Source organism: Mchenga conophoros, linkage group LG18 (assembly GCF_057382185.1).
Source record: "Mchenga conophoros isolate Kocher_MC1m ecotype Shallow Benthic linkage group LG18, M_conophoros_male_GT1.1, whole genome shotgun sequence".
In the NCBI taxonomy this organism is placed as follows: Eukaryota; Metazoa; Chordata; class Actinopteri; order Cichliformes; family Cichlidae; genus Mchenga; species Mchenga conophoros.
In genome coordinates this window covers 13,180,549-13,193,999 of record NC_140543.1, presented here as the reverse complement: position 1 = coordinate 13,193,999, position 13,451 = coordinate 13,180,549, and the positions used below count along the sequence as shown (strand labels likewise).

Genomic DNA, 13,451 nt, shown 5'->3' with positions numbered 1-13,451 from the left:
GCAGCTTTTTGGCATGCTGTCTGATCACAATGCCCAGTATTAGGATCCCACCATTTCCTCCACAGATGGAGGATACTTGAGCTTGTTTTTTATGTTTAAACTTGGAAACAGCCAAAATAAAATCAGTTCAAAGGTGACTGTGGCAGTAGAAAAACCTCCAGATGTTATTGGTGAGAATGACTTTCAGTTTGCGTCCATTTAAGAGTCTTTCAAAGCATTGTGCGTGCCTCTTTTACTCACATTGGGAAGTTCTTTTGAATATAAAATACACAGGAATACTTACAAACCTTTGGAGTACTTGTTTTTAAATAGATCGTTTTATAATATTTGAAGAGGAAGCATAAACCATTTTTTCTTTTCTTTCTTATAGTTTTTAAACTGCAATAGGTTCAAGTCTTGACATTGGCCCATTTGGATTACCATTAAAAAACCTTTCAATCACACAACTGTATTCAATTCATCTTATGTAATTTTAACCATATTCTGACAGATCACAAATTTCTTGTAACATAATCCTGATATTGTATCAGGAAATAGTCCCTTTGTAGTTAATTCACATTCCCAGACAGATCTCTTCTTTATTAGAAGACTACAATACACGTGCTTGGATGATCACTGAGATTGTGATTGGATTATGACACGAACAAGCAGCTTATGCACGGTGACTGCCAGACGGTCCCCGTGTCCAGCCTGGGTAGCAGAGGTTGACGGGACTGACTGATAACACACATCAGTCCGTGGGCTGTCTGGCCAAGTGTCTGTCTGGTGTCATGGTCAATGTCTGGGTCACTGCTTTGCTCTGTAGCCTAGTAACAAGGCAAAGAAGGCACGCATACTCTATTCTCACTGTTTTTAGTTTTTAGCTGACTGTAGGTGAGGGTAGGATTGTATTTTTTATTTGCAATTCTATTGGAAAACAATGAGTATTTTGAGTTATCAGTGCTGTTGTTCGCAATTTGACAAGTATGATAATTGTTTAGGTAAAATGTTTAATTGGTAATGTCAAAATGTGATCCGTGCTTGTCTTCAATAAAGGCTACAATCTGAGGGATGCATGTCCAGCTGAGCCAGCTGAAGATGCAGTAATCACCCTGCCCCAGCTGGCTGACCCCTAACAAGGATATACAGAGGTTAGTTCATGTCTAGAGTTTAAAGAAGCCTCCAAATCCTGTCTATTGTCTGTCTGCGTGGGAGGAGTCCAACACGCTGGGATTACATGGCGTTATGTTGTATTTCCAGATTATATGCGAGGAGAGACACACTGCAGCGTAGGGCGAGAGCTGGTGCAGTAGCAGCATCTGGACAAGCGGTTCATCATCTAAGAAACTTCTTCTCTGAGCATTTTTCCTGATGCCTGCAGATGATTTTCATTTCCTATCATACTGCTCATATTTGTTCAGACAATCTTTTTCCTCCGGTTGCTGTTTTGTGGAAATTTATTTTCTTGTTAATTTATCAACTTTTAATTTTCTAAAATATTCAACAAGACAGAAAACAAAGAAACTTGGAGGACTCTCTGGTGCCAGGCGAAAAGAATCATGTATTTAAACAACAAAAATAATGCCATAAACGTAGAAAGGAGTAAAAAGAACATAAAAGGGAAAACATGTGAGTACAAAGATGGGTTTTTTTTTTGTTTGATTTGAACATTTTTAACTGCAGGATTGCATTTTATGTGTACATGTCAATTAGATCATATCCAATACAGAAATAATCATTCAAAGTAACTCTTGTTGCATCTCACAGTATGATAACAGCTGGATTCCCTTCTTCTTCTCAGGGGCTCACTTGAAGACAATTCCTCGCCAGGAAGAGGTTTTTCCCGTGATGTCTCCAAATTTGGGCAAAAAGGCGGGGACAAAAGAGAATGAGACAGGGGATGAGGCAGCGATGCAGCACACGGCATTTGGAAAGGCCTTGTATGATCTGACCCATTCAGAAAAGGTGATGAATGACCTGATATTTGGACGTCGAGTAGGGCTTTACGAGCTCAGAGGGGAGATTGGGTCTGGCAACTTCTCCCAGGTTAGATTGGGAATTCATGACCTGACCAAAGGTGAGATTTTTGATGCTTTGTCTTTTGTTACCTTCATTATCACATCTTGGGTCATCAGGTAGGAAATGACCATAGGTTGTAAATTTAAAATTGTTATTATATCACATATTTACATCAGAAATAATCCAGTTTACATATTGCTTTACTTCCTGTTGTTATCATAAATAATATTATGTTATTTAAAGCAGAAAACAGTGTGTGATCCACATTCACTGAAGAAAAAATATACAATTAAAGTGCAGGTGTAATGTTGAATTGCTCAGAAAAAGCTACGTCTGCCATTTATCTCATACATGAAGCAAACACGGGCAATAAACTGAGTTGTATTTGGCTATCAGCACTCAATACATAAATATGTGCCCGATTGATCCTAATTAACTGCATTTCCCAAAGAAAAGATGTACTACAAGAATGTGATAAAGATGTAAAATCAAGCTTTTCAGGCATTTTATAAGGGACGTCTTTCTTAAGTATCTCTGTTATTTATATATGCTGCAAAGTACACGGGGGCTTTTGTGCCAAATGACCTCATTCACCTGTTAGATGTTAGATCAGTTGAATGCACAGACATCACTTCAGTCAGTCTGGGTCACTGCAGATGTCAGAAGACAGCTAATCTCAGCCAGCCACTAATCCATATTGTTTTGTGCTTAGCAGTCAGTGTACGTGGTGTAATATGACAATGATGCTGAAACTCGTTTTTATAGCAGATTATGCAGAGATAAAGAAGATTGAATACAGGAAAAAGGTAGAAAAGAAACGGGAAAACGTTGTTTTCTGGTTTCCTCACTGTTTTTTTTGTTGGCTTTTTTTGCCTTTTTCTCTCATCTTACAGAAAGAGTAGCTGTAAAAGTCCTGGAAAAGGCGCGTTTGGACAAACGCTCTCGGGGTCCTTTTGCCTCTGAAATCTCTTGCATGGAGAAGCTGGCCCACCCCAACATAGTACACCTGTATGAGGTGGTGGAAACATTCAAGAGGCTCTACCTGGTGATGGAGTATGCCAGCGGAGGAGAGCTGTTCTCCCGCATCAGCACCAGGGGGCGCCTGTCAGACCTGGAGAGCAAGCTTGTCTTTTCACAGGTCCTGTCTGCAGTCAGATATATGGTAAGTTTAGAGAAACGTTCAGCTGATCATTGCTAAGGTTTCGTTTTGCTGGAAAATAAAACAAGTGACACTTAAAAACTTTCATGTGTTTGTATTAAAGTTCTCATATCTTAAAAAAAAGTACTACTGTCAGTTATTAAATTGTAAAATAACTTTAACAGTCTTTCTTTCTCTTTTTCCAGCATGATAATAATATCGTCCACAGGGACCTGAAGGCTGAGAATATCTTTTACACCAGCACATACTGCATTAAAGTGGGTGATTTTGGTTTTAGTACATCCTGCTGCCTCAGCGATGTCCTCTACACATCCTGTGGTTCTCCACCTTATGCAGCCCCTGAGCTGTTTAAAGAGAAAGGCTACATTGGTCAGTACGTAGATATCTGGGCAATGGGTATTTTGCTTTACTTTATGGTGACTGCCACAATGCCATTTAAAGCCAGTAACACAGGCAGGCTTAAGTGCTGCATCCTGCAGGGCTCTTATACAATCCCCTCTTATGTACCCCAGTCATGCCAGGATATTATCAAGGGCCTCTTGAGGCAACTTCCACTGGATCGCCTAACTATGACACAGATCATGGAGAGTGACTGGATGAGAGGCATTGAATACCCTCAGGCCTATGCACCTTGTAGATCTACCCCCTTTCATCTGGCTGAACCCAACTACATCCTGACGTCAGATGATCTAAATTTAAAAGCAATGCTGGAGGATCTTGGCATCACCAAAGTTCATCTTCTCAACAACAACCTAAACTTGCAGAACCCCATTACTGGTGCATATCGGATTTTGCTACATCGAATTCAGAAGAGGAGGTCTGTGGAAGCTGTGGGTTACATTCAGACATGCACCAGAGAGTCTCAGAACAGACTCAGATGGAGAGCAGGTTCAGATGGCTTGCTAAACAAGCGCTACTCTGTGGTCTGTGTCATCATGTAGTTTTTGTTTCTTAAAGAAATTAAAGAGTACAGCTTTGGAAAACTTGGCTTAGTTTCCTGAAGAACAACCATGAGATGAGAAGAGGGGTACAATTACTAGGATCCTAGCTCAACAATAAAGACCTGCAGACCACTGAATGTGGCACCATAAATGTCTTTATTTTTTTTATTTTACATACTTTTTCATGTTATTTATCTTCTTTTATCTTTTTTTGTTACTGCTCATTCTATCTATCTATCTATCTATCTATCTATCTATCTATCTATCTATCTATCTATCTATCTATCTATCTATCTATCTATCTATCTATCTATCTATCTATCTGTTGTCATATGGAGCTGCTTAAGGGGTGAAATGGTTTCATTTTTGAGTTGTTTTTGGATAGGACGTTATTGTAAATGCCAGTGTACACACCGACACACTCTGTGACCATACTTGGCACTCTTTTGTAGCTTTAACGAAGTGAGCATTTAAGCCAAATGAGCCTGACAGAAATATTATGAGGGCTGACAATGACCCAGGTTCATCCATCGGTAAGGTAACAGGAATGTGGAAGTATCAAAACCCATACATGTTCATTTTTAAAGGAGCAAAGTCTTGATTGGTTTTAACAATACGTGCATGTTTCTGTGTTTTGTTTCACAAGATCATAATACTCCTTATATCTGAATTTTATAAATGATTTTAATGTGTTTGTAGGGTTTTCATTCATCTTTTCCCGAAGCTTAGATTCTTTGTTTTATTAACTCTTTGTACTTTGAAAAAAAATGAATTCCATGTTTATTCATTTCAAATAAAATTACAAAGCAAAATTACCTTGCTGACGCAGTAATGTGTAGCTTGCCCAACAATGTTTACTTTTAAAGTAGACACAGAGATTTATATCTGAAATTAGAGTTCTCTCAATTGCAATTTTTCTGTCCAATTTTAGTTTTTTTTTTAAAGTCTGATCTCCCGACACTGATTTTTGCAGATTTCCATTTTCTTTCTAAAAGCCATAACTGACCATTTTTAATGCAAAATATTATTTTAATAACATTATACTTTTCCTAAAACTGTATTAAGTTAGAGGATCTTCTCTCAATTAAAAAACAACAACTTAAGGGCTCTGCTACTGGAAGTTAGCGCAACTGAAGATATCAAGCTGAAGCTTTCTAAGCATTTACTGTGTGGCTTCCTGTCTCAGAGGATGCAAGATGTTGAGGAAATGACTTTGAGATTCAGTAATTTTTACAGCTTTATGTGGTTGGTCACGGTTTTGAGTTATGTTGCATTTGGAAATCTTGCACCAGCAAGATTCGGACAAGAGGGCACAAGAGGGCATTTCGTTGATCCTGAAACATTTCCAAAATCTTGTTTTTACTTGTGTCAGGTATGCTGCGGCATTTCTGTAGTTTTCAGTCCTTGAGTCCCTACAAGCCGACCCTTAGACAGCACTGTTTCTAAAATAGGTTGAGATGCTGTGTAAAATAAAACTACGACTTTTTTTTTCTTGAAAATGTATATACTTATTTTGAATTTCACACCAGTAGCACTGCAAGTGTTTGGAAACTGTGACTTTATTTTTTGCTTTCTAATGTTAAAATTGTTTATAATGCTGTGTTTTCTGGGATATTTTCTTCAGCGTTAATAAAGTAAACATTTGCAAGTTACCCATGCCAGTGTTTGCAAAGCTGCCCTGAGGACACAAAGTGAAAGTGATATACATTTCTAACAAAAAATTTGAATTAAGCACTGTGTAACTGATCCTCAGATGATTGGATTATCTTTTTAAGAACATTTCACACAGCATCCAAACTGTGTGAGACAGCGTTGCATTACTGCTCAGTGTATATAAAACTCAAGAAGCAATATTTCTACACAACGAGTGAGCAACTTCACCACATTTGGACCATTGCAGACATGTAGTCAGGTAAAAACGTGGGAAATAAAGACATTAAACCCCTTAGTCTCTCTTCATCTGACAAAAGCAAAACTAACCTTTGTCCAAGACAAAGAAGGAAGGAAAATAATTATGCCTCAGGGGATTTCTGCAAGAGTGTTTTCACAGTGGTCAGCTCCCTCAAAGCATCCTTTTTTCTTTTTTTGTATTTACTACACCTGTGTTGGCTTTTGAAGTCTTTTGATTTTTTTTCTTCATGCCATATAAACAACCCTTTGACAACTTTTTTTTAACACTGTCTCATAAAGACATTGGCGTTTGACTTTACTTCCTGTGTTGACTAGAACAGATAAACTATCAATCCTGGCAATGCATTTGCTTTGTTTCACTGCAACAGAATTAAGTAAGATGTATGTTTGCTTTACATTATTGAGATCTTTGCTTTTAATTTGTGTAGCTTGAGTGGATTTGAAGTAAGAAACCAGGATGGACGAGTGTAACACATGTACACGTAAAAATCTAGGCTTAAATTTGTTGACATTTAATTTTATGTTAGAGAGCAGCTTTTGGTTCATAACGTTTGCGCCACATAGCAAAGACTAAATATTGTCAGAAGTATGAAGTGAATCTTCAGATACCAGCAGTCCTTATAGAAGCTGTTGGTCGCCCTTTAAATTCTACTAAGTGTTGCAGTGAAAGATTGGTATGTGTTTACTACTGCTGGATCATCGTCATGTGGTTACTGTAGCCAACATCTCCGCTTAAAATAGTGACTTTGTGAGCCAGGGCACTGCTGTATCTTCTAAGCTGCAGATGCAGCTAACCAATGTAACATGTATTTGCCTCCACTCAAAAATCTGTTAAAACATCCGTCTCAAATAACAGGAAGGGAGTGCACTCAAAAATAAAGTTGTTTGTGGCAGCCTTGTTCGAGCCTACTTTAGAACTACGGGCACTGTGTAATTTCTGCATAGCTGCACTCTGAGTAACTATACGACAACTTAAACCACATTAAAGTTATTTGTCCCCAAGGTGATAATAAGTATTCGGACCACTAAGATGACTTCCCGATTCCAGCCAAATGATTCAAGAATTTTTGTAATCTTGACTTTTGCATCATTTGCTGTATGTCATCTTGGTTTAGGCCAGTTGTGGAGATGCTGTCATACTGTAGTTCATAGAAGCTCATAAAATGTGTTTAGTAGCTATTACTCAGTTTCACATAACATGCAGAAAATCTTCTACTTTACTTTCCCCTTTACTGACTTTTCTTTTTTTTGCATAGTTTCAGATCACCAAACAAATTAGAATATTAGACAAAGGTAACCAGAGTAAATACAAATACAGTTTTTAAATGTGCTGTGTCACCTTTACCTGCTTATAAGTGTCTTATAAGCAGTTGCAAAAGATTTTTGTAAAATAAATGTCAGTTACTGACATCCTTTACCAGTGTGACAGGACGTCCACCCTCTTCTCTGTTTTGTCTTTTGTCCGCTTTCCAGTTAGTGCTTTGACGCTTTGCTCATACCTAGGTTGCTAGATCTGTACTCTGGCCAGCTCTAGCTTTAGCCATTAGCTTTTAAAAAATGTTCATGTTTAGCTGTGTGAGGGTGATTTAAGCGTCTGATTAGGTTTGATGCTAAACCATATACTTGCACAGTTGTGTGCATGTTATGCTAGCATGAAATACACCGCCTCATAAGCAGACTTACGGTAGGTCAGTCACCATTCTGGGCTGAGAAAGCTGAGAAATTGATGGATTGCAGTTCCTGGGCAGCGCATTGGTGCAGCATGACTGAAAATTATTGACTTAGACCAGCGGTGGGAAATTTTCCCAAGGGCCCATATGAAGCACCAATAAACTGAAGTCAGTTCAGATCAATATTAATTTTATTTTTTTATAAACCACTACTGGTAAGGGTAGATCTTACAATTTAGTAATGAAATTGTGAAATAGCATAGTAAAATACCAACATTTCACTATTTAATCAACAACCAACTGTGAACAAATGGCCATGTTTTCTTTTGCAAAATTTCAAAAACTTTCTGTAGACTGTTACTGCACATAGTTTAGGTTTTTCATTTTTTCTTCTTCACTAAGAGACATCTGGTCTATTTTGGTCTTGAACAAATAGATTAAAGCCGCCTTGGATCACCCAGAGAGGTGATCATTACAGAGAGAAGCTTTGTATTTGGATTTCTTGAACATTATCACTGAAATTGTTTGTTCGTATATATAAAGGTAGATCAAAAGTTTATTTTAGTCACTTCATCTTGGATCTGCTTCAAAAGTTTTCCCTGTCACATTTGGACAGCCAGTGGTTGTAACACATGTAAAACAAGTTTGTCCCATTTCAGCCCGAGCCTATCAAAACTTACAAATCACTCCTTCTTGTAGTCCCTTTCACTGAGTGCATTGATGCCAGCTCATGCATGATCTAAAAGCCGGTCATTATCCAACATACAAAGATGTGCTGTGTCGTGAACATTGCAGCTCTCATCCAGAGCCAAGGAGAAAAAGTCAAATTATCTCCTTTGTTTATGAACTGAAGCTCCAGATTTCCCACAATATCCTCGATCTGTTTTATTTATTTATTTATTTATTTATGTATTTATTTTGGTTGCCTATGAAGCACTCTGGTTGTTTTAAATTCTTTTTTTCTTGGGCCATTATAGTGCTGCAGAGTCCACCAAGCTTTCTTTGATAAACACCTCAAGTTCTCCTTTTTCTCCACAAAATAAGCACAGCAAGTTTACTTTCAAGTTCAGTAAATAAATATGTAAAAGTCCATGTATTCTTAAATCTCTGCATTTTGCCTCAGTCTTTCTTTTTTTAATGTGAACCGACATCTCTCAGAAATAGCACTCTCACACCTCTCATAAATAAAAGGTACAAAGTTGTGTTGTGATTTCCTTCCTTCAGGCCATTCTTTGATGGGAAATCTACCAAAGAGTGTTTGGTGGTTGAAACTGCACGTTTGTCCAGTCATTACAGTTCTGTTACATATTTGTGTCACATATTAGACAAATATTTTTCATTCACTGCATTCACTGGTCAGAGTGAAAGTAAGTAGCTGTGGTGACAAGCTTAGGAGTTTGATTAAAGTCTTAAATTATCACAGTAATAAATATAATGTCAATTTCAAATAACTTTTCTATGTGTAATCTTTTGCAACTTCTTTCATCTAGGTACTTGATTTGTTTCCCTTTTTTTTACATTTTCATAATAACCATGATTTATAGGCATCACTCATCTCTCTGGCACCAAATCTGTTTCACTTTTAAATTTTTGGAAACAAAATGAACCAAATGATGAATGGGATTCACACATTTATGTTTCCGTTGTATTTTAATGACTTCACAAATAGATGAGTGCTGCTTACCAGCAGCAGTTAAAAAGCAAAGATGAACAGGGGAAAAAAAGTCTCTACTCAAGTTTTTTTAAAACATAAATTCCTCTGCTTCTCTAATATGTGTTCAAACACCACTTTTCCTGTAATGCATCACTTTTGTTTCAGCATAGAGTGATTTTCCACATGTTTTGATTTCATGTCGTCCCCCCCCCCCCCCCCCCCCCCCCCCTTAAACAAAGATGCTAAAATTTCTGCTCAGGCTGCCAACCAGCCAGCTCTTTCTGCCTCAGCATGCACATTCATCAGCATTACTGTTGTATAAACACGAAGGAACAAAGCCTCAGCAACGAAAACCTTTTTAAGCTGCAACCCAATTCTTTGACCTCCAATGGTGGTACAACTACTAGTCATACTCGATGCAATTTTGGATGTCCATCAATATTCTTTATGCCACTGATGTCTCAGTAATTATTTTGTATTTGTCAGACTATCCATCACTTTTGCCTTTCAGCTAAGTTGGCAACCTTTTCAAACAAATACTTCGACTGCATGCAAGGAAGATTCGATTTTTAAAATCTCGATTGCCCTGTGCTAAAAAGTTTTGGTTTTTTTTTAGCAATACCAATCATTCTCACTTCTTTCTCACGTGCACATTAGCTGTCAGCAGTGTTCGTATTAATTCTTTAATCAACAAACACAAGAAAATTAGTACATGAGCCATACTTTACCAACTTGCTTCATCTTGTTGCATGCAAGAAAAAAAAGGTCTCTGCAGAGCAGCATTGTGTGAAAGCACCTACATTACTCACAGCGAGATTTTATCACTTGCAAGTCTCAGCAGTAGCACAGATCAATGAATGTGCCCAGCACTGTCAAATCAGATCATACTGCTGTTAATCATCATTCACAGATACTTCATTGAAGATTTGCCTGTGCCTGATTTCTTTCTCAAGAATTTCCTTTTTGTCTCCCTCCTTGTGTCAGAGGATTTAAATCTTGATATTACAGTCGCTTATTTTGTTATTATTAAACTGAAGAATTTGTGCATTTTGTGCAATTTGAAGCTCCACTAAAAGGAAAAATAGAGAATGCAGCAATTTTATTTGTTGGAGGTGGACAAAGACTATCAGAGCATGCAATGGCAAACCATGTGCATCCATCACTCTAACATAAACTTTAATAGTAATCTCTGTACTGCAGCCTTCTTTGTATTATTGAAGTAGTAGTTAAACGTCAAGGTCTTTTATGATTGGGGCTGTTTACTAAAACTGATGTTTAGGACTGCACACCCAGGATTAGAAATGTTTTATTTGAATTAAGTAAGGGAGGAGCATTAAAACAGCCTCGTGAAATCTCTTGAAGAGACCGCACATGTAGACATAAATACTGGCACGGATGGTACGCAGTATGAAAATAATATGATAATATGCATTTACCAAAGGTTTTTAAGTCCAACTTGTTTATTTACTCAGACTTAAATTCATCCCATTCTGCATATACTGTGATTAACTGTGTGACAGCAAGAAAACATCAAAGCCTCTGTGACCATGATACAAAAAGTTATGTTTATTTGAGTATATATACTGTAGTAAAACGTGCAAACAAAATACATGAAAATATATGAAAAGATTAACATTTCAAACATGGACAAAATTATGACTATTTTATTTTTGCTGATTTCAAAAAGTAATTAAAGACTTGTGTTTGAAAGACATCTGGACACATTACATAAGAGCCAGCTATTCTAAATAGTACAACATTTACACTCAATGACAATTTAGATTATTAAGCAGCTTGTTGAATATCACATGTCTTAAAAGGCAAGAAACAGTAGCAAATATTTTCAGTGAATTCATTGAAATATTTCCAGCCATGCATTGATATTAATTCTTCTGTGGCCATTTAGCTCGAAGAGTCCAACCCAAAAAGAGCAAAGTGCCGAAACTTTAAGCGCTTGACCCTTATATTTGCACAGAGTGAAAGCAAAAGTAATGCTACAAGATTTCTTGGCAGGCTTCCACAACTGCCTCCCGTAAGACACCATAAAAACCACCATAAAACCACACATTGCTCGTTTATAAGATAGCAGATGGCAGAAAGATGAACGGGGGCCAATGTTAGCTGGCAGCTGCCCTCAGCCTCTCCTTGAATGTCGTCGATGTCGCTGTTAAGAACAGAGACAACAGTGTGAACATCAGTTTTTCAAATGCGCAAGCAAATCCTCAGGCCGCAAAATGGTTTTAGGGATTACCATATCACTGAGCTTCCATGGTCTCTCGTCAATTTTTTTCATCAGATCCTTTACCCACGTTTCGTTTGGGTCTGTGCAGATGATACGGCCCTTCCTCATGGTGAAGCTGAAAGATAATTGGCACAGGTGAGGATTATTTTTAGCATGCAAATAAAACAGACATGGGTTAAAGAAAAAATCACTGCGAGTTCAGAGAGGTTGCTGTGTTAAAGTGCTAAAATGGAAGTTTTGTATGTACGTTCACTTTCCACTTAGATTTTTGCTAGTTTCACTGTAATTATCATTATTATTATATAACAATGAAGGGGTATTTGTCAGAGGAACCCCCTTAAAGACATCATGTCATGGGTGTTACAGTACAGACACAACCAGAAAAGCATTTTTGTGACTGTTTATTTAACAATAATAACGTCACTATTTGTTGTACATCCACTTACATTACAGCTGGGATGTTGCAGCCTCCATCTGTCATCTGATGTCTGTACTTCACTGCGTGTTTTTGAGCAGCGGGCTTCATTGATCTCACATACTTTAGACAGCAGTTATCATAGGGCACTGAAAACATAAAATCACCATTTAACAACATGATCAAATTTGCACAACAAAGATATATTGTTTAAGACAAGTACGCAGTGAAGCAACATCTACCCACGCACACACTTCAGCAATAAAACAACCTCCTTTATCTCTTCATGCCTCTTTATTGCATGCTGCATATATGACACTGTTTTCAGATTTCTTTCTTTAAAATTGCTGTACCTTGTGCCAATGCCAGACAGACGCAGGAAAGGATCAGCAGGAAGAACAGAGTGTTGAACCGCATGGCGAGGTCTGTTGTGGCAGCGCTGAAAAAAAAAATACAGGTTTATACATATAAGAAATATAAGTTTTTCCCTGCAATCAACATTATAGGCCTTATCACTCTGTGGTTATGGTGCCTCAACCCCTCCCATGCGTTCATGATTTTCATCTCAAACCTTGAACCTTGAACAAATATTGTACATTAACTGGACTTGTTACCGAAATGTATCATTAATCTTTTAAGCTCAGCTGGTAAAGAAATGTTACCCTATTTGCAAAAATAGGACTACTTAGCTTTGGCCATTAGACCACAAAATGTGAATTAATATGCATCCATTGCCCAAATGTGTTAAGGAAACAAGATTCAAAACAAATAAACAACAAATCAGTTTCTATTTGAATCTATTCTATTATCTATTTAAATGATTTTATAGCAAAATGTGTTATAAGATCATTACTTTCATTGAGGTATTCTTACAAATACTGCAAAACTTACTGAAACTAATCAAATGCAATACTAATATTACTATACTAATAAAATTAAATGATAATAAATAAACCTATAATTAGTAAAGCATTCATGTGAAAACCAAGCGCAATGTCTGTTTGTAAAAAAAGGAATATGATAACTCACCTCCTGTTCTCCAGGTGTAGACTGAAGCTCTAACGTTGTGTCTATCAACTTGTGCAGGCACAGCACTCTTATAAAGACACTCAGGGGCAGTATCATATTTCCATAACCTTTGTACCAAGACTTTTTTTTAACTCTTGTTTGATGAATGCCTTTAAGGCGTCAGCCTCAGGTTTCTTGATTGGCATTGCAATTTTATGTTTTGCTGATTTTTTCCAAAAAAAAAAAAAAAAAAAAAAAGTAAAAACACTTGAATGAACTTGCACTGATAGAAACTTGACTTTTTGCATTTTCGTGCAAAGGCACGTGTCTGTGAGGGATCAAGCTGGTCAGATGCAATGCACGCTGATTAAAAAGACAAGATTGGGCCAATATAACGATAAAAGGTGAAACAAAGAGTGACATGTCCCCTAATACTGATCAAACAAAGACAGC

The 13,451-nt window shown here is 37.3% G+C and overlaps 2 protein-coding genes across 2 annotated transcripts; one reads left to right on the top strand and one right to left on the bottom strand.

The window, feature by feature from the left end:
- The first annotated feature begins 1,002 nt into the window (after positions 1 to 1,002).
- On the top strand, positions 1,003 to 5,702 carry LOC146553341 (serine/threonine-protein kinase NIM1-like). Its single transcript, XM_085254009.1, has 5 exons — positions 1,003 to 1,130; positions 1,240 to 1,608; positions 1,781 to 2,056; positions 2,892 to 3,160; positions 3,343 to 5,702. Exons 2-5 carry the CDS (start codon positions 1,539 to 1,541, stop codon positions 4,096 to 4,098), a joined length of 1,371 nt encoding a protein of 456 aa, XP_085110135.1. The 5' UTR covers positions 1,003 to 1,130; positions 1,240 to 1,538; the 3' UTR covers positions 4,099 to 5,702.
- Positions 5,703 to 10,871: 5,169 nt separating this feature from the next.
- ccl25a (chemokine (C-C motif) ligand 25a) lies at positions 10,872 to 13,075 on the bottom strand. The gene is made up of 5 exons (XM_085253900.1): positions 13,020 to 13,075; positions 12,344 to 12,429; positions 12,022 to 12,139; positions 11,585 to 11,690; positions 10,872 to 11,497 (listed from the first exon to the last, which is right to left on the bottom strand). Exons 2-5 carry the CDS (start codon positions 12,405 to 12,407, stop codon positions 11,468 to 11,470), a joined length of 318 nt encoding a protein of 105 aa, XP_085110026.1. The 5' UTR covers positions 12,408 to 12,429; positions 13,020 to 13,075; the 3' UTR covers positions 10,872 to 11,467.
- Positions 13,076 to 13,451: the final 376 nt, after the last annotated feature.